This window comes from Lepisma saccharinum, chromosome 6, assembly GCF_977018435.1.
Source record: "Lepisma saccharinum chromosome 6, izLepSacc3.1, whole genome shotgun sequence".
NCBI lineage: Eukaryota > Metazoa > Arthropoda > Insecta > Zygentoma > Lepismatidae > Lepisma > Lepisma saccharinum.
Window position 1 is genome coordinate 23,454,553 of NC_139234.1, and position 27,245 is coordinate 23,481,797.

A 27,245-nucleotide genomic window follows, 5' to 3' on the forward strand; every position below is an offset into this window, starting at 1 on the left:
TAATTACAATTATTGTACGTATTAATTAATTGCAACATATGAATGGTATAGTAAGCCGTTAGTAGCTATTATCAAAGAAAAGGTGTGTACGGCTGTGTGTCAAATATTTTCTGCTGAAATTTTGGATGTACATGTTTCCTCTGAGAAAAATTATAGTTCCGACATCTCATTGCTTACCTACTAAAAATAATATCCTATACATTGATTTCCCTTCAAAATTGAATATCAGTCAGTTTTGACCCTAAATTTCAGTCATTTTCATTAGATGTGGTGAAAAAAGATACGGGACATAAAATGTAGCCTGAAATATACTGAAAACAATGTTTCTAACCCCAGTTTTAAAAATGGTTGAGCAACCAGTGCTGGATAATTTGGTACGGATTGACTCTGAAATTTTAGGCAATGTCCAAAAAACGTAAAATTTTCGTTAGCAGGAATAAAAAAACAACAAAAAAAATTTTTTTCTAGAGAAAGAGCATGTCTTTGCAATGATTTTCAACATCAAAAGTTTTTGGTTCCATCATACACACATGATGAAAATTCAGATTTTCGTAACCTAGTCTTCCCACCACAAAAATTAGGCTACAAATCCAGTATTATTCTTTATATAGGCATTTGTAAAATTTTTTGAGTGCTGATGTATTTTTTTCTGAAATCCTCATTATTTCATTGAACATTGTGTAAAATGTTCAGTCATTTTCATTAGATGTGGTGAAAAAAGATACGGGACATAAAATGTAGCCTGAAATATACTGAAAACAATGTTTCTAACCCCAGTTTTCTATAATTTTTCTTAGCTGAGTTATCATAATTATCGCAACTGTCTGCAAAGGACAAAAATGTTGCAAGTCATGAAACAAAAATGGCCACCATTTTCAAACTAAGTCTACTTCTAAAAAAATAATGCCTTTTTTGAACTACCCTTGTACAGGGGTTACAACGACAAACAAATGAAAATTTTTAAAAATGGTTGAGCAACCAGTGCTGGATAATTTGGTACGGATTGACTCTGAAATTTTAGGCAATGTCCAAAAAACGTAAAATTTTCGTTAGCAGGAATAAAAAAACAAAAATTTTTTTTTTCTAGAGAAAGAGCATGTCTTTGCAATGATTTTCAACATCAAAAGTTTTTGGTTCCATCATACACACATGATGAAAATTCAGATTTTCGTAACCTAGTCTTCCCACCACAAAAATTAGGCTACAAATCCAGTATTATTCTTTATATAGGCATTTGTAAAATTTTTTGAGTGCTGATGTATTTTTTTCTGAAATCCTCATTATTTCATTGAACATTGTGTAAAATTTCAAAAAAATCTGATGATTGGTTAAGGAGAAAAGAAAGAAAATATAAGCAAGGGTATCTTGTGTCGAGGGTCTCAAGAGTGACAAACAACACTGATTTGATGACATTTCAAAGAGCTGTAAAATGAAAACCATTTGAGATAGTGAAAAAAAAATTAGAGGGTTTCTTTCAACCATAAAGGAAAGGTGTGTACCAAATTTCATCGAAATCGGAGTTGGTGGGTGTCAAAATCTTAGTTTTTTGCGTTGATTTGATGTGGAATGACCCAAGGGTGAAAACAAACACGAAAGGAGTCATACCCAACCCTACAATTCCAGATTAATGAAATCTTATTTGTTTGGCTTTGGGATGGTACCAAATCGAGACTTTGTCTTGCACTGTTAAACCAGTGGTGAAATTCCTTAAAAAAAAAATTAAAAAAACTGAACCTTGTGCAAGTGACGGTGTTTGTCACATTCTATTGCATATTTCAAACTCAGATTTGTTGTGAAAGATACATTTTTCTAGTTACAATAAATATACAGGGTGGGCACAAAGTCGCTTTCCCCAATAAATGAAGAAATCATTGAGGGCTGAAAAAGAGTGCAGCAATGCTTTAAGCTGAAGCCAATTGAAGTTTTGCGCACTCTGGAATCTCAGACAAAAACAATCATAGTCCCATAACAGCACATGTAATTTGTGCTGCAGTAATGATTAAAAGTTTTCTAATGGTTATAATTTCTAATGTTTAGATCATATTTGAAAACATTACATTGTCATAATATGATGGGTTCAGAGCACAAGTGGCATAACTCCATCCATGACAGTTTTCAGAAAAAGGAACATTTAAATAACTTAATATGTTTAGCTATTGGAGCACAAAGCTAGTTGTGTGTCTATGAGCAAGAATAATTTGCAACTTACAAGATACTTACTTCTAGAACTGAAATGTTGATACGTCACAGTTCTAATTATACACCTAACTCCATTTCCATGAAAAGTGCTCTAAAACCTTCATATGTGCCTGTTATTTCCTCCCTCTCGTCTTTTATTGCAATGGAAAAATTGGTAAAGATGGTGGTTGGATATTCTACTTAAGGTTGACTTTATGTAAGTTTCACATATCTACAATTTCATAAAAACAAAATTCACAGACTTCCAGGTTTTCCAGATCAAGTTATTATGGCCATTCGTGTATTTACACATGTGTGTAAGAAGGTTGCTATATTTTGGCTAACACCACATGTAGACCCCAAGTAATCAAGTTAAGACTTAGGTATTGACTGTTGCATAGAGGTTAGCTTTTTACGTAATAGTTGCCATAAATTGATTAATGGTAAACAAAGAATTCTTTTTATAAAAAAAATGTAACAATGGCATAAAAATTCATAATTAGAGTAAAAATTATTGATGTACGTATTTATCCTAACATCAACCAAACAAAACCCAAAAATTGCAAAAAGAAAGTGGTAGAAATCAAAAGCCACTTACTGTAGATTTCTACTTGAAAATAGTTCAAACTATGTGATCCCATTTCCTAGAGTATTTAATGTGAAATTTCTATTGTAACTACCAGTAATACTCAGTATATACTGAAGTATGTTCATTTTACTAAAAACGTACTAAATTGCCCTGACATTTAAAGGATTTCCAGACTGGTAGACAGACACCTGGGACACGAGTTGGTAGGTGTTATAGTCCCCTGTCCAAGATTTCCTTAATAAACATCATGACTCTTTCTTATAAAATTTCAGAGTCCAATACTGCATGCACTTACATTATGTGGTTTAATTTCTGGTGGGGACATATTTAAGTAGTTTGGACTATATTCTCAACTGCCAGTCTAATGATACCAGAAAGGCAGTTTGTCTATGTTCAGATAGGTTAGTTGGGACTGGATCTAAAGTGTTAAGTAGGATTTGAATCACTGTGAAATAGCATTGACACAGAATGGGGGTATGGTCATAGTCGATGAATCATTTCAATGATCAATGAGGAATAATATGAAAAGGATTTTGCATTGAATTGTCACCAGTGATGAAAAGTAGGTATGACAGTATGACAATCATCGTCAATCAGCCCGGTAGTTGGATGCACTGCCCACAGTTACTCCCCATATATTCCTTATTTCCATGATGCAAATTTCTTTGGGTTTAAAATTTATTTTGAAGGACCATTGCCTTTGTTAACATAGGTTACGACGTCTGAGATGGAGATGGTAGTGTGTTGATGTTTATATTTGTTCCTGGGTGGTGGAACTTTCAATTTCTCCCATCTGGTGGCACTAGTAGGTGTTTTTTGGGAATCGTCTGCCAACAACAGTGGTTACTTGGAAACTGATCGAAAACCAATCAACTTTGCAATGCGGAAATCGGTCGTTTGTATTGTATTAAAACTAAGTTTAACACACCCACCATAAATGCCTTCAGCATGTCTTTCTTAGACAAGGTAAAGCATGAATTCAGACAATTATTGTGCCGCATAGCAAGAAATGAACTGCTTCATTAGAAGCAGCCAACATTCGTGAACATGCATGATGTCCTTGCCTGGCAAGATAATGCTCATCTCCAGTATGTCAAAAGTACATCATATGATTTCGTTATGAACAAATCCCTAATTCACACAGTGTATTTACCAGACTTCTCCCCAATCGATTATCACTTCTTTTGCCAGTTGCACCACTTACTGTTACGTAGGTGGTTTCAGAACAACATAAATGCATGTTGTACAGTGGATGAGTTCTCGACATCCCAGACACAGGATTTCTTTCAGTATAGAATTTACTACACTTCAGCACATTGGCAAAAGTGCTTGGATACTGAAGACTACGTGGGTTATATGTGTGAAAACCCGTTTCATCCTGGCACCTTTTTCGCAAAACATTAACAGAATTATTGTATACTTTTGTAAGAGAATTCAATGCATGTTTACAGTATGAATTTAAAGATTACAAGTGACTTTATAAATCTTACTGGTCATCATTGTCATGCAAGTTTCTTTGTTTTAATGAGGACTTTCACTGCAATTTACATATGATCTTATAGAACTTTGATTACTTTAGTCAAGAGATATTAAGAATGGAGTTTCATTGTCATTTAGTCATTCTTCTGTTAATATTCTACCTCATCATTCGTCTCTTCTATACACAAAATTTCAAGGACCAAGGGTAATTTACTATATAAATACTACATTTTTCTTGGATACTTTTTTTCTTTTTTTTTTACTCAGTAATCTTTATACAATCTAGATCTTTTTCACATTTGCACCATCATTTACAAATCACTGTTCAGTTAGGAAGTTTTGTACTTCAGTAAATTAACTTTTTTTTCTGTTTCAAGTAACAAACGAGATCATTTTTGTGTGAACAACATACGACGTATTTACAATTTCTTTTTACCTGAAAGTCAGCATATTGCTTTTCATACTTTGTACAGTTAATAACATAAATGATTTAATCTCTTAATTTTACTCTCACGGTGCCATTACATTGGCAAGGAGGAAAAAAGCTCATACAGTACATCACACACACACTTCGAAATAAAATAAAATATCTGTTTTTAACTCACGTATGTTGTACATGTACTTGCAATATATTTATGCTTATTTTGCTGCACCAAAAGTTTTTACAGATGAGCTATAGTCAAATACATAAAATGTGTATGTAATATATCATTCATGCATTTTTGATACACCAAAATCAAGCCCAAACATATAAGAAACCCTACAACAAGGTCATAAGTTTCAGTCATTCAATCTTTCCATGATCATACAAAAATAAATGGCAAAATGGTTTCAAAATTACTTTCAAATGTAACTAAGTATAAAGTTCATCTAACACATCCACTTTTCTCTTTCACATTATGAAGATGAAAAAGTTAACAATAACAATAACAAATGATTTTTTGCCATATGTTCTGTGTGTGAACTATTTGCAGTATTTTCCTGTAGTGTCAGATTTATGGCATTCACAACAACTGCATTAATAATAGTAATAAGAAAAATAATAAAGAGACCCTGGAATAAATTCTCAGTCCTTCAATAATTCATCAATTTCTTGCAGTATACTTTCTTCGGTACCTAAATTTTCTGAGCTATCAAATGAATTTTGAGCCACAAGCATTTCGTCATCTGTTTCTAGTTGAGCTGATGGAGATGAAATGCATAGTGATATGCCAGAATCAGCATTGTTGGATATATTCCTACTAATGTTTAACCTACTGAGCGATTTATTGGGTAATTCATCAGATTCAACTTGATTTAAAGTTTCTTGAGAGTGAAGTATTTCTGTAGAAGAACCTGAAGTCAAGTCTGATGATGCAGTTTCGTCCGTATTGGACACACTTTCAACTGGGCGAGGTGATGAATCTGACTGACTGGGGTCAGAATTGCTGATCGTTTCTTCCCTTACTAAAATATTACGTTCTAAATGCTTGCGCTTCAATCTAATTTTCCTATGCTTTATTGATGGACTAGATAAACTGTCTTTTGCACTATTGTTATTCTGCATACATGTCTTGGCAATTTTACTTGCATGTAGTGGATGCAAATTTAATGAATTTGCAGGCAGAATAGGTTCACTCCCATCTTCCATTCTGTCATCCTCCAAGTTCTCGGGCTCCTGTGGACCAGATGCATCTCCAATATTAGTGTCTACTTTATCTAGAGTCTTTTCTTGATCTACAAATAAATGTTTGGCAAACCTTCGTAATCTACTCACTAACACAGAACCTTTAGCATCATCGATGCTATTGTCTCGGGAACAATTTCGTTTTAGTCTTGACCTAGTCTTCTTACCATCTTTTGAGTCTATTGATGAGTCCGTCTCACTCTGCATTTTAGAAGGGCTCTTATCTTCGAAAGTTCTTTCTTTTGAAGAGGTTTTAAATTTCGGGGCGAGATCAAAGACTATAGGGGAGTGTGCTCTTCTCTTGCGAATGTTGTTTTCGCAATTTTCTTCTTCACAAACATCCATTTTCAACACCTCTTTCTCCGTACGTATTTCATGTAGAGTTTTCACTCGGATATCAGGCATACTATTGTCAGAGTCACTTTCATCGACCAACTGCCTTCTTAAAGGCTGCACACGTGCAACTGGACTCCCAATATTATGTTTCACAGTAACACCATCTGCCTCTTCTGGAACCTCCATACCTTCTGTAGCACTGGTTTCTTTATGAACTTGTACCTCACTTGCATCTACAGTTACTAACCTTCCCTTGCGTATTTCCCCCAATGTTTTAACATGAAAACCAACATCGTTAGCTCTTGGTTCAACCTTATTTCTAATCACATCATTCTTTCTCAACCGTATATCTAAACTCCTACACATGTCTTTGCTCTTAAGACAGTTCTGCTGTGTATTCTTCCTCATTTTGAGCATGCTTCGCAAATCCCCCACTGTCGTTTCTCCAAGTCTACTCCACACATCGCCTGACCTATTAGCAAAAGTGGTATTATCAGCATCAGAGACCACAGATTCTTCTGCAAATTGTTCATACCTGTAAAAAGCTGCTGACTCTTCTTGTATTTTTTCTAATCTGATCTCTTCTAAAGTTTTTATGTGTACATGCTTCCCATTATTCCTCTTGCTTGGTGTTGCAGATGGTACACTTTCATTGTCTGACTCTGCAAGAACGAGTTTAATTACAATTAGTTACTTCTAAATTGTGAAAATATTCAGATTTTTCTTTTGTTTTTAGAAATGAATTTATTGTTCCATATATTATACTTCTTGTGAAAATTAAACTAATTTTTATAAAAAAACTTAAGGATTTATTTGTAACATACATTCTTGCAGTTCAGCAACATGTTAAACTAATGTTCAAATGTCCATGATATGTAACGAAAATAAATCCCTCTCACCACTTTTTGAGGTAAATTAAATAAATATATGAATATATGCATATATTAGTATTTTTTTGCATTAAACAACACCTCCGAATTTTTACACAATATAAACATCTGCACAATTTTTAAGCAGATCACAAAAACAACAAACTCCAGACACGAAAAGAAAAAAATATATAACAATTTAACAAAAATATAAACACACACATACTCTAACTGTTCCAACAAATAAATATGTTACAATTATGTAACTCTTTCTTTCAACAAAACAAACAAAAAAAAACCTTTTCTGCTTTAGTTAAGTCATTACACACACAAAAAAAATACACTAGCTTTCAGTATTTCATACTTTTCTATTTGCTCCATGCTTGATGCAAAATATGCTCACACAAATGCTTCTATGAAGCCTCAACAAGGTGAAAAGAAAATTGGAAGAATTTTTAATTTCCACTATAATTTTTTAGCTTTAGAATTTCATTCTTTCTTTATATATTTTCAATCTCTTGCCAAAAATAATTGCACAATCGGATCATCACAACAACAACAAAAAATATATCTTTTTCATACCATATAGTAGATTCTGTGGTTAGTTCTTTCCAAAAAACAAAGTAGCCGATTCATATTCATAACTGAATCAGAATTGGAAAGTGAACAATTTGAAAGAACAATAATAAACAGTGTGTTCTGTAATTGAAAAACAATGTTTTGCCTTTGCAAATTCAAAATCGTACAATTCCAATTACACATTAAGCATAAGGAACAGATCTCTAACTACAAACATAATAAATTAGTAAATAAATAAATAAATAATAATTGAGAAAAAACTGCACTTTTGTGTTATCCAGCAACAGCAAGTAGCTGCATGCTAACACGTAACAACCTGAAGCTATACTGAATCTATCTAGAATGGTCTTCTCAAAACACACACTTGCATTATCAGATCAAAATGTAATGGACAGCACTTAACACACAACAAATCATAAGCAATTTACATTTGACATTAATAAATGCAACGTGTAATGGAGATGTTATTGCTTAATCATTTTTCATGTTTCAGCTCTGATGAAACAGTAATCTTGACCACTAGTAGAGACGCATACCTTCTTCAAAATTCACAACCAGTGGGTCAACTGGTGGACTTCCTGCATAGCTAGCTTCACTACCTTGGCTCACTCTTCGTAGGTTGATTTTGCTTGGTTCATTATCAGTTACTTCTTCCTTTACCTTGATTACATCATTCGTCTCAGGAACGCCTTCCACACCCGTTGTAACTGGCAGGATTACTAAAAAGAAGACATCAAAATATTAAGCCATGAAGCATTTCTCGGACACAAAATTTATTAAGTTCTTTGTAATTATTAGGGTATGCAAGATTAATCGGTGCTCTATCAGGAGGGATCTTGATTTTTCACAAATGCGATAATACCGAAAAATGTTAACTGCTGCAAAAAAGTGTTTATGAATGTGTAGTGACATGTTTTTCACCCATTCCAAATCATGAAACAATGTGAATTTGTCATAAAATGCAAATTGTGACACTTCTGCGAATTTCAACACATTTTGTGCTTAAAAAATGAAAAATACCACAAAAAAACTTTCTTGTGTTTTAGGAGCATGTTTACACATGTGCAACACACAATTTCGAAACTTTTATCCAAAAGAAAACTATGGAGCATGTTTTACATGAATTAATTCCGACAGCTATATGAAACCATGAGTAAATGGACATTTTCCATGATTTTCACTTTCTATCAGAATGTTCAGCACCCACCATGCAAAATGCTGCAGTTTTGTCGAAGACCAAGTACACACTTATCATCTCATGGGAGCCATAACATCACTTGTGTCAATGAAGAAATTTTTTGTGTTACCGAGCAAAGTGGTGCAATTTTGCCAGAGATCAAATGTGCACCTACTGTCACACGGGAACTATAACATTGCGAGAAAAAAATAACTTCCTCAAAACTAATTACCAGTGTATTAAACTGTCATGAACTGTTTAAAATACTACTAAATTTCATTGTTATTTTTGTGGATAATAACACATAATTCATGTGTCAAAATTTGAAAATTAATTGTCTAAATACGAGGGCCATTTTTTTTTCAACCTCCGATGGACCGTAAAAAAAAGACAAGTGTATGTAACAAAATGAATTTATTACCAAAAGGTATGTACATACCTGGTTACTTTTCGAAATAATCGCCGTGAAGATTCAGGCATTTGTCATATCGAGGAATGAGTTTTACGATACCCTCTGCGAAGAACGTTGTCGCCAGTGGTGTGAGATGGGCCTAAACGTTGTTTTGAAGCTCCTCTGACAATAAACAGCTGCATTGATCGTAGTCCCCGGTTCCATAAACTCAACACACCTTAGTGGTCCAAAAAAATGGTAGCCATAACCTTCCACTTGTTGAAGGGTTGTTTGAACTTCGTCGGTTTGTTTGGTGAGTTTGAGTGCATCCATTGTTTTGACTGTTGTTTTGTATCTGGGGTGATGTACTGAATCCAGGTCTCATTTCCAGTAACAATTGTTTTCAAGAAACCTTCAGCCTCATAATGGGTGAGGAGGCCAAAGCTTCCAGACCAATGAGGATCTTGAAAACACCATTCAGGCCCAACTCACATCACTGGCGGCAACATTCTTTGCAGAAGGTATCGGAAAGCTCGTCCCACCGATATGACAAATGGCTGAATCTTCACGGCGATTATTTCGAAAAGTAACCAGGTATGTACATAACTTTGGTAATAAATTCATTTTGTTACTTGCACTTGTCTTTTTTTTATGGTCCATTGGAGGTTAAAAAAAATGGCCCTCGTATGTAGTTTATTTTTAAAAGCAAAACACCCTGTAGTCTTGATTGCATCCATCAATTAACCACGAAATTCATGTTCTTCGATGAACATTCACAATTTTACACAGATTGTTGGAATGTTGGTTATCGGTATGAGTGCATCTTATATCTGCATTTTGCTGATACATATTAGTTTATCCCTAATAAATATTATGGATTTTTCTAAAAACATTACCTCCAATTTAACTTAGAGATGAGATAAATTAATACTATATTGGTAGCTGATATAGACATGTTGGTAATATTGCTGATAATTATGCCATTTTATTATCTTTGTAATGAATATAAAAGTATAACTTGAATACACTGATTTTGTAACATAATACATAGTACATTTTTCAAGTCAAAAAATTTTGCTATTAGCTGGTTACATATGTTAAGGTCCCGCTGGACCTTTTGGTGATGACAGCGAAGCCATTTTCAAAAATTTCTTTCCTTTCGAAAAATGGCTGATATTCCAAAATCTAAAAAATGACATCTACGAGGTGCATGTCAAAAAAAAAAGGGCCGATAATTTTTTACGTGGGGTTGGCAACACTTATGAAGTTGAGCATGCGCACCCAAGATAGAATCGTTAGAGTGGGGTTGCGTACGTGCGAGTAGCAGTAAGGTGAAATGGCTGACGTAATACAAAATCCCGCCAAATATGAAGTGATATCTGTCATTCGATTTCTGAACGCCAAAGGACAGAACGCAGTTGACATCCATCCGGAATTGTGTGTCATTTATGGACCGACAGTGATGAGTGAAGGGAAGGTCAGGCAATGGTGCAGTGTGTTTCGGGAAGGGCATTCAAATGTCCATGACGACGAGCGTAGCGGAAGACCTAGTGTTCAGACGGACGATCTGGAGGAACGCGTTAACGAGAAAGTGCGTTCCAATCGCCGGTTCACAATATCTGAACTCGCCAAAGAGTTTCCAGAAGTGTCTGCGAAAACAGTGCATCAAATTGTGAGTGACTACCTGGGGTATCACAAACTGTAGGTATTAAAAATGCTGACAGACGCTCACAAAGAGCAAAGAAGGACAGCTGCACGTGATTTTTTGGCCCGCTGGGGGGAAGGGGAGGATGGGGATGACCTCTTTTCGCACATAGTGACAGGGGATGAAACGTGGATATTGTACGCCACTGGGGAGTCGAAGCAGCAGTTAATGCAATGGCGGCACTCTGGTTGTCCTAAAGCGAAGAAATTCAAACAAACACCATCACTTCACAAAATCATGGCAACCATGTTTTGGGACCAAAAGTGTGTCATTTTTGTGGAATTCTTGGAACCAGGACGAACAATTACAGCAGAGGTGTATTGCAAAACACTGAGTGTTGCAACGTGCCATCCAAAATCGGCGGAGAGGAATGCTACACTCTGGAATTTTTCTGATCCATGACTACGCTCACCCACACACAGCGGCTCGTACTGTTGAGACAATTCAAATATTTCGATGGGAACTATTCAATCATCCCCCTTACAGCCCCGACCTAGCCCCAGCGATTTCTTTCTTATTCTTGAAATGAAAAAGTGGCTTGCATTGAAGCGTTTCAACGACAGTGACATGCTCAAGACATCAGTTCTGAACTGGCTGCACTCTCAGGCAGCAGATTTTTACGCAGAGGTTATACTGAAGCTTGTGCCACGCTATCAGAAATGTCTGGAGGTTAATAGTGACTATGTCGAAAAATAGCCAAGGTATGTACTTGTTTATCACAATAAATTTCTTCTCCTATCATTTTCTTGTTTTTTAAAAAATTATGGCCCTTTTTTAGACATGCACCTTGTATTTTGAATTCTTTCTAGAGCATTCACATGAATCTTCGTGTGATTTGCTATTGCTGTTTTCTAGATACAGTAGTGTCTCGCTTATCCGACATAAATGGGCCGGCAGAACGTCGGATAAGTGAAAATGTCAGATTATAGGGAGGTGTTAAGAAAAAGCATATTGAACGTCAAACTAATGTTATAATTTTACACATTACGAACTTAATACAGTAATCACTGCACTGAGTAGCAAATGACAGACACATGAGTCATAGTGTAGGCGGGCGTGCCACACGATAGTCGGGAGAAACTGAAAATAGACTACACTCGCAACTTGCAGTTCTTGTTGCCGATTGACGATATTTTTTTCCGGTGGTATGTCGGATATGCAATAGTTTCATGGCTACATAACCCTATTAAAATATTGCATGTTTTCAGAACTAGGGTGATCAACTTTAGACCATGATTTTAAGGGAGATTTCCAACTTTCGGCATTAAATTTAAGGAAGATTTAGTTGCGACAAATTTTGCACATTTTTAATGGTGCGGCGTCATTCTGGTAGATGTACATGGGATGGATAAATATATATATATATATATATATATACAGGTCACAACACAATAAAAATTTACAACTTTGCATGTTATGCATGTTAGCTATATGTATTTGTCCACTAATGCTGCAGAACCAAGCATTTTTTTATCACCTTGAGTCAAATTTCAAAAACAGCTTGTAGACAGGCCAGGTAACTTTGCACACTGTGCATCCATACCACACATGCATATGTTAATAGTGTACAAAGTAATATCCGGTAGATATTTAGCCTGTGTGCCAAAGATATTGTCTGGGTACATAGCACTGGAAATTGTCCTCCTCCGTGGCCGTGCAATTTAACGTGCTGTGCTTTGGACTCTGACTGTGGGACGGCATGGGTTCAAGTCCGCCTGGGTTCAATCTTCGGATTTTCGGCCTGTGTACAGGACCGGTGGCAACCCACCATCATGAGGAAATCGGGAGCTACGAGTGAGGGTTCAACGTGCTGACCCCACGTTACCTAATTACCAGTTGAGGATCTCTACACCTCTAAGTAGGATTGTGGGAGGGAGACTGTCAGTCGGGAGATAGGCCAAAGCTCTTACAGGGCTGTCGAGCCACGGGTTATTATTATTATTACATAGGACTGAATATAAGTATCCTATGTGTCTGTTTCCTCGGTCAGCGATATCCATGATATGTTTCCCTAAATATTGGGCTGTTATTCAGGAAATAGGACAGCGTGACCTAAGACAAGCTTTCTCGCCTGCAGAAGAGGAAAAGGAAGAACTCTTTACAACTATGCTCATAATTAATTGCTTTGCATGGCTTGCTGAACTCATATTATATCGGAATAACTTTAAAAATTTCATGATCTAGATTGTGAATGAAATACAAGGGAGAAATAGAATGTCAATATAGGAGCCAGGAGGATGCAAAAAAAATTCTCTCTAATATGGGAGTTTCCGGGAAATATGGGAGACTTGGTCACCCTACTCAAAACACAGGACAACGCATAGCCCTACAGAGAATTATACTGGCCTGCAAGTTACCAGAGTGTACTACACGGAAGTGGCATTAACTTTTGAATGCCTTCTTGCATGCCTGAAAGTTGTATCAGCGCAGCCCCTAATTAAAACATATTGATAGACAACTCATGTGGAAAATCAAACTTCCTATTAAGTACAAAGAAAGGATGTCAACAAGAACTTCACTGGCATTTGATACTTACAATCTTTTGTTTTCTCCGAATCAGCTTGAGCTGTAGCCTTAGGAGTTTTGTGAAGAAATGGACAATGAGGCTTGCGGCAACCGCTAGGCTGATCCTCCCAATAACAAGGAATGAGTGTCCTGTTTTTCTGCAATAAAACATCAGTAATAATATATTCAAAACCTTCAGAAATGTATAGTCTGTAAAGAAAAGACACACATTTCTTTCCTGAATTTAATTAAGAAGTAAAGCTATACTCACTCAATCACGGTCAAAGTTGATGTTACTACACAGTAGTTGTGTTCGCATGAGCTATTGAGTTGTTGAAGCAGGAATATTGACGGCTATGTTCTTTACTGAAAAGGTACATAAAAACTGAATCTCTGTTCAAGTTTATAAAGTCCATTCCAGGTATACTGCCAAATACACCATGGTTGAGCCACATTTTGTCAGTAACTTATAATATATTGTATGTGTGCCATAAGGTATTTCATTTAGAACAATGGAAAGTTTCCATCAAGGTCAACCACCTGGTTGTCCTATGGACTGGTCCTATACAGCTCTTGATTTAATTAACATGGTGATTATTCTCACTTTTGAAAAATACATGGCAAGCTACCAAGGGTGGATTGAATTTCTTTGTTCTAATATCTTTGGTTCATAAAAACATAGCTGCACGAGGGTATGTATCCGGGACTATTTCCATTTCATTCATGTAATCAAATATAAGCATGCCAGTATTTGAGCGAACCTTCGGCAAAAAAAAATGCATCTTTATACTGATTGGCCCCACCCACATTCGGCTGAGACCCGAGCATCTTTCTCTTTATAGTCTTGCCAAAGTTTCATAGCATGTACAAATGAAGTAAGTGCCTCATGTACACTTTCATGTCGTCAAGAATATTCCGTTTGAAAACAAGCTGGAAACTTGGGGCTCATCTTAGCCTTGCGGTAGTAAACATAAGTATCAAGTTGAAGTGCAATTTGGCCTCTTGTGTCCAAGTATCCTGTTTTGGTTTGAATTAAGCTACAAGCAAAGGCATTATCAGTTCTATTTACATGTGTGAGGTTTCCTTCTCGAACATAAAAGGTAAAAAAGGTAAAGTGCTCCCCTGTGCTTAGCACCACGCCATGAAGGCGTATAGGGGGTGTGGGGGTAACGCATATGAAGGTGATTTTTATAAAAGGTTTGAAAACAGACCGACAGATGGATGATATCTGGACAACTCGTTCCAATGGCTGTGACAACTTTTTCACCCAACCTAACAAATAATGCAGATGGTAATGATTAGGTGGAAAGTTTTCTAATTCTGTTGTGTTTTGCAAGAAAAGTACCATATTTACGCGTATATAATGCACGTGCGTGTATATGTTGTAGATTTGCAGTACTCAGGAAGTTTATTATTTATTAAGTCTATAATTGCATGACAAATACTTCGATACACATCCTGTGTGATGGGAAGTGTATGCTCGAATTTGGCCAGAACGGTGCGGAGCTGCTTTTCGCGGTGCCGCAAAACGTTCCGTTACAAAGTGAAAAATCATGGGAAATAGCCATTTCACTCTTATACAATAGAGTTATTTGAAAAAAAATATTACAAAAAAAATCAAGCCTAGTAATTTTTATTTGCTCCTGTTGATATGCACATGTTATATGGAGTGACATAGTGAAAACATGTGTGATTTTAATGTTGGCTGTCCAAATTATTCCATGCATAATATGCACCACAGTTTTTGGGGAGCAAAAATTTTGGAAAAGAGATCTACTCTAGCACATTATACAGGAGTAAATATGGTACTTACTTGTTTTAAACTGGCTTTAAGAAATTACATCCCCTATATGTTGCAGAGAAATTAAAACTAATTGATTATGCATCTTAAAATTTTCATAAACGAAGAAATAATCAATAAAAAATTCAGTCCACACTTGGTAGCTCTCCCTGCATTTTTTAATGTGGGAAATATCTCAATGACTCTGGGAGTTTTGAGACCCTTGGTCTGCATGCACTGTGAAGTACTACTTTGATCTCTGAAGAGGCATGTGTAAAAAGGAGCTTTGCAGATGCCATTTCCAATCAGACAGTGAGCTGAACAACAATGTTTCAGTTGTGCTAAATAGTCTATCCAAGATTGCTTTGAAAAGTGGACTGAATGTTGGAGTGAGCATATCACTTCAGAAGGATACTATTTTTAAAGTTTTTAATTGAAATTCAATGTACTGTGTTAAAATAGTTATTTTTTTCCAGCCATTTTCCTGTGCACGTAAAATAATTAAATTCAGTACCGTCATTATAAACATGACTGCAGACTATTGAACTTAAATGCTAAACAGCCCTCATGAAACTCATCTTAATGTACATGAATGCGTGGTTTCGGTTGTTTGGTAACATCACATTATGAATTTTCCATATTTGTTGTGAAAGATGAGAAATTCATGTTTAATTTCCACACAATTAGATATTTTATATAATATACAAGGAGGAGAAAATTCAGTGGCAAGTCTTTGAATTTCATATTGGGGAAAGTTAAGACCATTTGCTTTAGTAGTACATACTTTACAAATTCTCATGTATCCAAAAGTATTGTCTTACATACAGTGGCGAGCTCAGGATTTTCGAAAGAGAGGGGTTATGTATACTTTTTTGGTAGTCTATCATCATTTTGCCACCTTTTCCTGCATTTGACGTTCTCTTTTTAAGGAATACTGGGCCAAAGGAGGGGGTTATAACCCCCACCAAACCCCCCCCCCACTTGGGTACACCACTGCTTACATAGGAAAGCCCCAAAAACCTACCTCTCAATGAGATTGGATTAAATAAATATGGAAAATTGTTACATACAATTATTGAATAACATTTACACATATAAATGTTGTATCAATTTTTTAAAATAATACTACCGATAGGAATGCAAATTTATTGTTTGCCAGGAACATAAAATGCTTTAAAAATTTAGTCACAAGTTGATGTGAAATGAAATGCAAAATGTAAAATGTATTTCCATGTGCTGGTCAACTATTTTCAAAGTCAATACACACACACACATGCATGTGTTTCAAGTCAAGATGGTGCAGTGAGCAGTGTCAGATTGCCATGCACGAGACGTTGAATTCTTGTGGTGTGTGTTCTAGGGTGGAAATCTTTCTAACAATACCCCTGTATAAAATAGTAAAACAGCCACAGGCTGAACCTCATCCTTCAATAAAGGAAACTTGAATTGAATTGAACACTGATCACACCATCTTCACAAATGGCAAAGATTATGAATGTGTGGGACCTTAACTCAACAACCCCCCCCCCCCCCCCTCCTATAAAACCTTCATGGCACATTGCACTGTGCAAGGGTAGCCAAATCTTATCCTTCCACTACAAAACAAGTAAAACTAGATAGACAACTGTTCTTTTAGCACAAATACATGTTTTTTGTACAGTTTTTAGTGAGTACATTAAATGTGGTTCCCCATTCGGTTTCCCCACTGATTTTTCTTCTGCCATCATAACAGCATTGTGTGTGTGTATTAATACTAGACAAAACAGGGTTAAGGCGAAGAGGGACAATTACGCACCAGGCATGCATTTATTCCAATATCGTTGGAATGAACAATGCTACTAAAAAGATCTCCGCCAGAAATTAAGAGTATGAATTTCTCCCCATGTGGCAAGTGGAAGTGGTTTCCTAAGTTGATTATTAAGCCTTATATGATTTTTGAAAAATATGATGAATTAGTATTTACCGAATCCCATGTATTCCTTATGGGACATCAACTTCCAGTTACGGCTCATCAAATGGGAGTTTCGACTTTTCCTACTACTATGACATAGTTCAACGTGTCCTTTTTCCGTCCATGTACTTTTCTACGTCATCGGATGTTTGATATTCCCGAGAGAACGAATAAAATAATGGTCTCATAAGCCTAGTGCATTTCTCCATGCCTCCTACAGCCATCCTGGCAGTGTTGCCAAACCTGATGTGCATAATAGAGCTAAATTTCACATTAATATTAGCTAAAGAGGACTTTCAAGGAGCTAGATTAACGAAAGCTGCATAAAGTGCCTACTAGGATAATTTTAGTTGTCAGAGGGGTGGGGGTGCTGCTATTACCGTTAGTTTTAAAGTGATGGCAATTTATTGTTAGTTTTCATCGCCTAGATTTGGCGGCATCACCCATCTCAATAATCCAATGATGTTAATATAAAATCGAGAATAAAGGGTTCCTGGATAACAAAATTGTCATCTTCATCTTAGCCACAGCGTTATATATAAAAATACTTGGGGAGGAAAGAAGAGGTGGGTGACGCAGCCTATAGCTATACGAATATCACGTCACGTGCAAAATGTACACTCATGGCAAAAGTTGGTATTTATGGGCCGGAGCCAGTGGTGGCATCATAGTGGGGCAGAGGGCAGGTGCCACAGTTCACAGTCAAACGAGTGCACGAAAGAGCCAGATCTGGCTCCAAAAGAGCGAAGTTGGCAACAGTGATCAGCAGCTGCCCCAGCGAGAAAGACCTAGGGGAAATTGTCCCTCCTCGCCTTAAATAAAGTAAGTAAGACAGCAAGTCACCATTAGGCCTATATTCATTTTGAACTCACCCGTAACTCTAAATGACGGAAAGTACAATGTGGTTTCAGACATTTTCCTTGCTGCCAAAATGAGCACACTGTTTCATTGCCCAAAGCAGCAGGTTCATGTCGGAATGGGCAACTGTCTCCCTGCAAAACAAAGGAAAGAAATAATTTAAACATTCTTTAATCAACTATACCACTATAACTCATTTTATGCAGCAAAAACTTACCATTAGGGTCACATTAAATTCCATTATAGTTCAAGTAATTTACATAAAGCAGAGTTTCTGCAAGAATCAATTTTTTGTGATTATTTTTAGGACTGTTCAAAGGTTAAAAATTACCAAGTTAAATTAACAAAATATAAAAAAACTGACCAATAATTAAAACTTATCGGTAAATTAAAATTTTAAAATGGAAAGTGTGATTTCATTAAAAGTATAATATCCGGTATCCAACAACTCCTTATCCAGTCTACCACACCTTTCTATTGATACAAAAGTAATAATTTCATAAAGACACGAAGATTCTTCTTATTGTACAAGGCTCAGTCAATATATGACCGGAAATATGTTGTATCAAATATTTATTACCAGCACCAAAAGAACTACAGTACTATATTTCAACATAGTCCCCCCCTAGTTCAATGCACCTATGCTGGCGCTTGATAAGGGCACCGATTCCACATGAATTAAAAATATTTTGGATGCATGCACCGCTGACTGGACTTCGTGGTCATTCTGAAACCTCGATCCAGTTAGTGCATCTTTCAGTGGGCCAAAGGTGTGGAATTCGGAAGGTGCAAGATTGGGCAAATATGGAGGGTGGGGTAAGCACTAGAACTTTAGGTCCTCGATGGTAGACAATTTGACACTGGCAGTGTGTGGTCTCACATTGTCATGCAGCAAAAGCACACCAGTAGACAACCGACCACATCATCTCTGCAGAATGGCTGGTTTCAGCCATTCGCCAATCAGTATGTCATGACTGATATGGTGGGTTGATCTACACTTATTTCCATCGGGGAAGCAATTTCACTGACAGTAATATGCTGGTTCTCCCATATAAAGTCCTCCACTTGAATACTGTTGCTTTCCGTGACTGCAGTGACAGAGTGACCTGGACAAGCGGAGAATCTTCAACACTGGTTATGCCCTGTTTGAACTTCTCAGCCCACTTGTACAACTTGTGATCCACTCACAAGTACAGTTGTCACCGTACGGAACTGTCATGCAGCAATGAATTTCTATCGGTTTCATGACTTCACTCAACAAAAATCTCACAACACTTCACTGCTCCACCTTGGAGGACTCCTGTAAGGGTGCCCCCACCTTGTGTAAATGTTTCCCATTATCCCACGAGCGAGGCAGGCGTGCCAGCCCCAGTTACGAAAAGCTTACAGATGCTTTCACAAAATAACAAACATATACCAATCATGGTAGTATTTTAGAGTTTTATACTACTTTTCTGGTTATTTATTGAATGCACCTTGTACAAAAAAATACATTAAAAAATCATGATTAATGCACTATAAAGAAAGATTACTTGAGAACATAACACAGTAAAGTAAACCTGGCCATGAAACAATAATATAAATCTTTATAATTTGGCACATTAAGCAGATATACTATGTAGAAATTTCAGCAAAAAATGCAGGCTCAACATAGACTCAAACCTGGATCTCTGGCATACCAAGCAATTTCTCTACTTACTGAGCTACTGAGCCTGGTATTTGCCTCATTTTTCACTTCCTCTGTTTTACCTCTGTGAAATTGGTATGTAGGAGACATGAGTTCAAGTCCTAGTCAAGCCTACATTTTTCTCTTAAATTTCTACGTAATACAAGGGAAAGTCAATATATAAGTCGCAAAATGAAATATCTTCGAATTGCTGCAATGTGAAATTGTTTTTTGGATATTAGTCATTGTACTGCTCCTTTCCGCAAGTGTCGGTGTAGGTGGCAGCACCACCGTGTATTGTATACGGCGCTAGTAGTCACGTTCTCATGCGGCAGCGAGTCATTCGAGTGGCAAATGGGTAAGATGGCAGGTGTGTTAGCCGAGGGTACGTGTGGTGAGCAATGTGCAGTAATGATTGCAGGGAAAATTTCTGCCCTAGGGTCACACTGTCACTGCAGCCACATATTGCAGAATCCTGACGAAGTTATGGTCAGCCATTCTCAGGAAATGTAAAGGTGCTTTGAGAGATGGAGTTCTTCTGTTGGATGACAACTCTCGTCCACACAGTGCCAATACCACAGTGGTTCACACATGGTCCCTAGATTGGGAATGACTGTTACATCCAGCCTACAGTCAGGATTTGGCACCATCACCATCAGACTTTCATCTCTTCGGCCCATTGAAGAATCACCTGGATGGTCAACAGTTCCAGGATATGAAGGAGGTCCATCAGGAGATTACCAGCTGGCTACAACAACAACCACAAACCTTCTTTGCTGCTAGCTTTGGGGAACTCGTGAAATGCTGGGACAAGTGCCTAAATGTTCATGGAGATTACATTGAAAAATAAACCACATTTCACCAGGTAACTATTTCAACTTTTCTTTCTATTCCATTTTACGACTTATATATTGACTTACCCTCGTAACAAATTTTTCCCATTAATTACGGAAAGCCAATCCTCAAGAAACTTTTCTATAATGAAGCTACCCTACCCTATCAGAACAATAGTAGTTACAACCAGGTTAGGAAAAAAATATAAAATTGCAGCCACAAACAAAAATAAATACAGGTAACATTATAGTATAGGGGAGACGGATTTCTTCAAATTTACAGGAGAAAGTACTTACGGAAATCATTTTCTGTAGCGTTGTGGAAGTTCGTGAATGTAGTTTTGATCAATTTTAATGAGAATACATTTTGTTTTCTTTGAAAATCTCTGTCCGACACACTGTTTCTGCTGCTGCCATTAGCTTTCTGCACAAGAGCACAATGTTCCGTGTGTTTCCTTACGGAAAATGGTTTGTGGGGCTAACGTCAATGGTTTTTGGGGCTAATGTCAATGGTTTGTGGGGCTAACGTCAATGGTTTGTGAGGCTAACGTCCATGGTTTGCGAGGTATTAGCATAATTTCAAATCCAGGCACGAAAGTAGGTATTTTCTGGTGAACGAAGTTGCAACACTGCATAAATCGACAAAACACTCGCACAACATGCCCTGAACCAGTATGCTTTAATGTGTTACAGAATCAAAATAACAAGTAACAGTAAGTACTCGTAAATGTAAGAAATAGACATTATCTTAGTTAGAAATGCATTATTTCACCTTAGGAAATGTTCCGCATTACAAAATAGTATGTTAGCAATGTAAAAAAACTGTGAAATATATGATTTATAGGTGTCTCCCCAATACTATAATAGTACCAAAATATCAACTTTAGTGACCATTTTTTATATAAACTGACGAACTTTAAACCAAGATGAAAAAACTTACTTTTATGGCCATTACTGACCATTTTTGAACCCTTGATATAAAAAATTTATCCAAATTAAATTTTAAAATTACAACACAAAATCAAACATACAGCAAAGTAATTAAAACTTACTTTTGTGCATGTAGAATAGTAATAAAAATAGCAATCATCATTCTTCTTACTACCTTCCATTGTTCTGTTTCAAATAATTAAATGGTCTTCTTTGCACAAAATAAACAGGCTGCTTTTCCTGCAAAAGTAAAGAAACAAAATCTGTTGGCCAAAGGTATATATTATACACATATCTCCTCAATTGTACAAACATATTGATGTGTTAATATGAACCATCTGATGTATTTTACACATACTTGTTTCTTCTATAAAATTCCAAAATTTAACACAACAAAGATATCAGTTATATCTTAATTTAGTTCAATCCAATTACATATTCATGGTTTAATCAACATAACTGATAAGTATGGAGTGGTAACACTAGGCAATAACATATCACCATTACAATTTTGTTTGTTTGAAACCTCTATCTTTTAAAGTTTAAAAATGGGCAACAATAAATCTTTATTACATTTAAGCAACAGTATTTAAAAAAGTACAGAAATGAACAGTCATTAATGCTAAATACCTTCATGCATGTAATTAGTATTTCTTTTGGTACACATTTTCACACAACGTAGTTTCATTATAAGGTAGCTGCACACAATTTCATGTATTAAATGTTTTAAAAAAAATCAAGTTAATCAAAAATGACAACTGAGTGTAGTTAATGGAGAGCTCGCTCATATGTGCACATACTGACTCAGGGTTAAACCATAATTTTAAATCTGTAGGTGGTGTATATTTGTGTTTAGGGGTATAAGGGTAAATTTAAAGCTGAAATGATCATAAATTGGACCTTTGTGAAGAAATTTATGGGGACGTTGAGGACATTTAAGGGTGTGTGGATAAATTTCTCCCCTGACTTATTACTGGTTGCAATGATTACTCTCATAACTTAAGAGCCAAGATTGTCTGAAGTCCAGTTTATGCTCAATAGGCTAACTGGGACTGTACCCACAGTTTAAAGGGAAAAACCAAACTACTGTGCAATGTGCCTCCTCTGGGGGGATCGAACCCTGAACTGCTTGATTATAAAGCAACATTCAGGAGGCCCATAGAATTCTTATCTACAAATCATTCTGCAAGAAAGATGCAGTAATTTGTTATTCCTCTTTAGTATGAACATTTAGACATATAGTGAATTCACATAATGTAGAATAGGTGGATGTATAATGAACTTGCCACTCGGAAGTTGGAAGTTGATTTATTCCCAACAAGGACACATATGTAAGGCTCTGAATTTTTACCATGCATTTTCTTGGCAGGACGGAGAACCAGAAGGGCTAACATAAAATATGACAACAGGAAACACTCAACACTAAATAATCTTGAAATTTTCAGCCACAGGATACATTTTCAGATGAAAGTAAAAGATGGTGGAAATAAAGTCAGTGTTAGACCTGCAAGTTTGCCAGGTTCAGAGTGAAGATAAAGTTGGCACAGAAGAACATGATTCGCCATGGATGCAGTAAGTAATCACTTTCAAAAATTGAAAGTGGCAAATATCAATAGCCATTTATTGTATTAGATTTCTGCATGATAGGAGTTCAATATAGAACACTTTTCCTAGAGTATTTAAAATATTTTTACTCTACCAGTAATACTTAGTATTGAAACTGAAGTATAAGTTGTCCGCGACAAATTAAAAACATAACGTTCTTCTCTTTTTGTTGAAAATTTCTCAGTTATACAAAAAAACATTAAAATGGCCAAACCATTGGGAATTAAGATGAAGGATTTCAAAGTTATCCAAATCAGGTATAAAAATATTTTGCTGAGTCTGGGTCTTATGATGAGACAGTCGAATAGCACTAGTTGTGGTCAGAGACCATTGTTCAATATAAAAACCAGAAACCACAAGCCACAGATGCAAAGGAAGTTCCTCAATGCACTGGCGGTTTCAGGATTCGTGAACAAGAGGTACGATAAGCAAAACAGCACCCCCACCCCCTTACTTATACAGAATGAAAATCTATTTCACAGTTTCACACAGTCTTTTATATATTACAATACCTTTACCAATTGACGTGACTAATGTACAATTTAGTGCAAAAACCAGCAAATGCAAAAGCAAACCTATTTTTTATAAGTTTAATAATACAGCATAATTAACGTAAGAACTTTTTGGAATATACAGCACTAGTAAAAAGGATCCCCTATTATACAGGCATATTTCTATATGTTTCTAACAAAACTATGAACATTTAATAATTATATAATATAATTAATGCCTCTGTATTGTTAATGTCATTTGTATTTGTTATAATAAAACCTAGTACGAGGTATTACATACAATATTTTTTCAATATGTGTTCCGAAAGACTAAAGTTAGCTTATGTGAAATGTTTCTGCATGTTAAAAATACCAAGGTTAACAGTTGAGTTTATAAAAGAACATATTAACGTATGATTTGGTCACCTTTTCTTCTCAGGGGCGAAATGTTACGTGTTCTCATTGTCTCTCAATAACTTAACTTCACGGACAAAAGTTTGGTTAACTCACGTTTCATTTTGTTGTTGTTAGCCGTACCTAATACTATACCTAGTTTTACCAAGAAATGTCCAATTCCTGCAGCAATATTTTATTGTGATTTCAAAAGAAAAAGCCACGAGAGAAGCAAAGACAAAAACAACACTAAACCTGACATAACTAATGTTATCCAAAATTCAAGTCTCAATATCTCTAGTTTCGAAACTTGAATCGCAATTTTTTTTCACTATGATACTGTTCGGGAAAAGTGTACAAAAATGACTTGCTAGAAGTAGGAAGTTTTTCAATGATTTCAATAACTCACCTGATTTTGAACGTTTCAGAAAATTATTCATGAAAGTAGACTGACACAAGGTAGCCTTTTCCCGTTCTCTCTGCCTTTTCCTATTTTCTGCCCCTGACAGTTTTTCTTTGTTGCACTCATTTTCATTGGATGCAAAAACGGAAAACCAAAAAGAAAAATTCAGAAATATGCAAACTGTTAAGACGACCGTACTCTTCTAATGCATGCGATTTGCTCACTACCAGATCACAACTGAGTATCCGAAGGGAAGCAATACTACGAACAATTTTATAAAAAAATGTTTATCGTGCCGCTTATTGTTGCGGATTATTAAAATGTTCAAAAACGTCCAGCGTTCCGAACAGCCGCCTGCCGCGTTCTGTAGCAGTCAACGGAAATACAAACAACGACAATTTAATCCGTAAAAGTGAGAATGGGTCTTATAAGGGATTGTTGACATTAGACGATGCCTGCACGGCAACTGTCAGCGCAGGTGAGAGTTTCACGCCAAACTGTATACCGGAGACTGGGTGCCAGTGGTTTGTATGCCCGACAACAAGTAACATGCGTTCCACTGACTGCAGCACACAAAAGGGCCTGTTTACTGTGGTGTAGAGAACATCGCTATTGGACCCACAATGAATGGAGCCACGTACTGTTGACAGATGAATCCCGAAACAGTGCCCAGAACGATTCCCATTTCAAACCGATCTGGCGCAAACAGGGAACCTGCTTTCATCCCATTAACACTGTTGAAAGGGTTTGGGGTAAGAATTTACAATATAGAGAAAGTCTCCAATTTCGTTAATTTTCGGTATACTAACTAATTTTGGCGTCCTAATCATGAATCTGTTGTAAAAAACCGGGGGTCACGTCTGGAAATTGTACATTTTGATGAAAAATTGTTCGTTAGCGCCAAAAACCATCCACGGGTAGCTCCACAAACCATTTATGTTAGCCCTAAAAACCATCCACGGGTAGCCCCACGAACCATCCATGAGTAGCTCCACAAACCATTGACGTTAGCCCCAGAAACCATCCACGGGTAGCCCCACGAACCATTCACACGAGGTTAGGTTAGGCCTGTTAGGTTAGGTTCCATTAGCACTAATTTCACCCCTAAATTCATCGAAAAAAATAGGGATCGTACTAGAATTGAACATCATAAATCATTTTCTTGTAAAATAACGGCGTGGTTGGACACAATGACAGGAGATTACATTTTTGTTCGTAAAACTACACATATACACCTATACATAAAAAAAATTCAAACGGCTTTTTTTCAAATTCTTCAGACGTGACCCCCGGTTTTTTTCAACAGATTCGTGATTAGGAGGTCAAAATTAGTTATCATACCGAAAATTAACAAAATTGGAGACTTTCTCTATATTGTAAATTCGCTCCAGGTTTGGTATGCTGGTAGTGGGCTACTGGTCTGGGCAGGCATTAGGGTGAATGGTCGTACGGACCTACAGGTGTTCGATGCTGGGTCCATCACTGGCCAGCGCTACTGGGACGAGGTTCTTCATACCCATGTTAGACTTTTTAGGGGCGCAGTTGGCCCACAGTTTCTGTTCATGGATGACAATGCCCGTCTTCATTGAGCCAAACTGGTTGACGACTATCTAGCAACTGAAGACATTCACCAAATCGAGTGGCCAGCGCAATCTCTCCAGACTTTAACCCTATTGAACATGCCTGGGACATATTGGGGAGACATGTGGGAGCCCGCCAGCCACCCCCCTCCCCCCAGTTCGAAGCCGGAGCTCTGCACTGCTCTTCGGGAGGAGTGGAATCAGCTTCCCCAAGAGCTCCTATCTTCAGCATGGAGCATCGGTGCCAGTCATGTGTGGCTGTTCGGGGTGACCATACCCCATATTAACCTGTTTTCTGTGACTCCAGTGCGTTCCACATGTTTTTTTGTGGTATGTGTTTTAGTCTATTTTTTGCATTTGTGGTGTGTGATGTCTGCTACCATGGTTTCTTGCATATGTGGCCTGTTCCACGTGGTGTATGTTGGTATGGTGGCTCCCTTTGGTGCGGTTTCTTTACGTTTTTCGGGCCCTCTATCCTCGAACGGTCAGTATGGTTAAGTTTTGGACACTAGTGTATTTTCAATATCTTTCGTATCACATCCCACTTTGTAAAAGCAAATTACTGTATTGCAACATCACGACTTCATACCTCATAAAGATACAACTGTGTATCATTTTAAAAATAATAACCCCCTGTTTATCAATAACGTGTATATGTGTGTAGTTTGTACACTTTTCACTGAGAATCAGCTTATGTTTTCAAATGTCTCACAAAAGAACAAATATTATCATACGAATACAGGTAGCTTGGAAAAGTTCTCTGAAGTTTGCCGTTTTAGTAGTCATTTAACCAAAAACGTTCGCAAAACTCTCACTACTTTTGTACCAATTTTACAATAAAATTCGTTTTCACAATTATCATAATGTTTGGATTCTTTATTTAGAAATCTATGTGAAAGATGAACAGAAATGAGTACGGCAAAATAAACATGAACATCTGTTTCGTATTCTCCATGAAGCTCCACGAAATGTACATTACACAAATTTACACAAATTACATGTAAAATAATTTACTTAATACGAAACTGCAAAATAAAAATAAAATTAATACGTGATATTAAGAAATACATACTTATACATATGTACTGGAAAGTCTGCATTCCACGTACTTTACTTTCAACAGCGTTTTCTAGGGCACTTCCAAGAAAATCAAAATACCAACCAAAATATCCATCCTATAATACTTAAGTAGCACAACAGCACGTAAGAGATAAACAGTTAAATTAGTTATTTCAAAATCTGCTAACAGTTAAAAATATATTATCGATTAATAGAAACTCC

At 36.5% G+C, this 27,245-nt stretch overlaps 1 protein-coding gene across 1 annotated transcript; it reads right to left on the reverse strand.

The window, feature by feature from the left end:
* Nucleotides 1-4,462: 4,462 nt before the first annotated feature.
* On the reverse strand, nt 4,463-27,245 carry LOC145988623 (uncharacterized). Its single transcript, XM_083123645.1, has 6 exons — nt 27,037-27,245; nt 21,615-21,732; nt 18,078-18,197; nt 13,506-13,632; nt 8,233-8,415; nt 4,463-6,910 (listed from the first exon to the last, which is right to left on the reverse strand). Exons 2-6 carry the CDS (start codon nt 21,672-21,674, stop codon nt 5,313-5,315), a joined length of 2,088 nt encoding a protein of 695 aa, XP_082979771.1. The 5' UTR covers nt 21,675-21,732; nt 27,037-27,245; the 3' UTR covers nt 4,463-5,312.

What these genes read in the sequence shown, in the direction of transcription:
- LOC145988623 (XM_083123645.1), bottom strand. Translation starts at nt 21,674, where the DNA reads ATGGAAGGTAGTAAGAAGAATGATGATTGCTATTTTTATTACTATTCT. An exon ending in TCCGTCATTTAGAGTTACGG is followed by an intron (nt 13,633 to 18,077) that starts GTGAGTTCAAAA and finishes GTTTTATTGCAG; the next exon opens with AAAAACAGGACACTCATTCC. An exon ending in TTCGGAGAAAACAAAAGATT is followed by an intron (nt 8,416 to 13,505) that starts GTAAGTATCAAA and finishes TCTTCTTTTTAG; the next exon opens with TAATCCTGCCAGTTACAACG.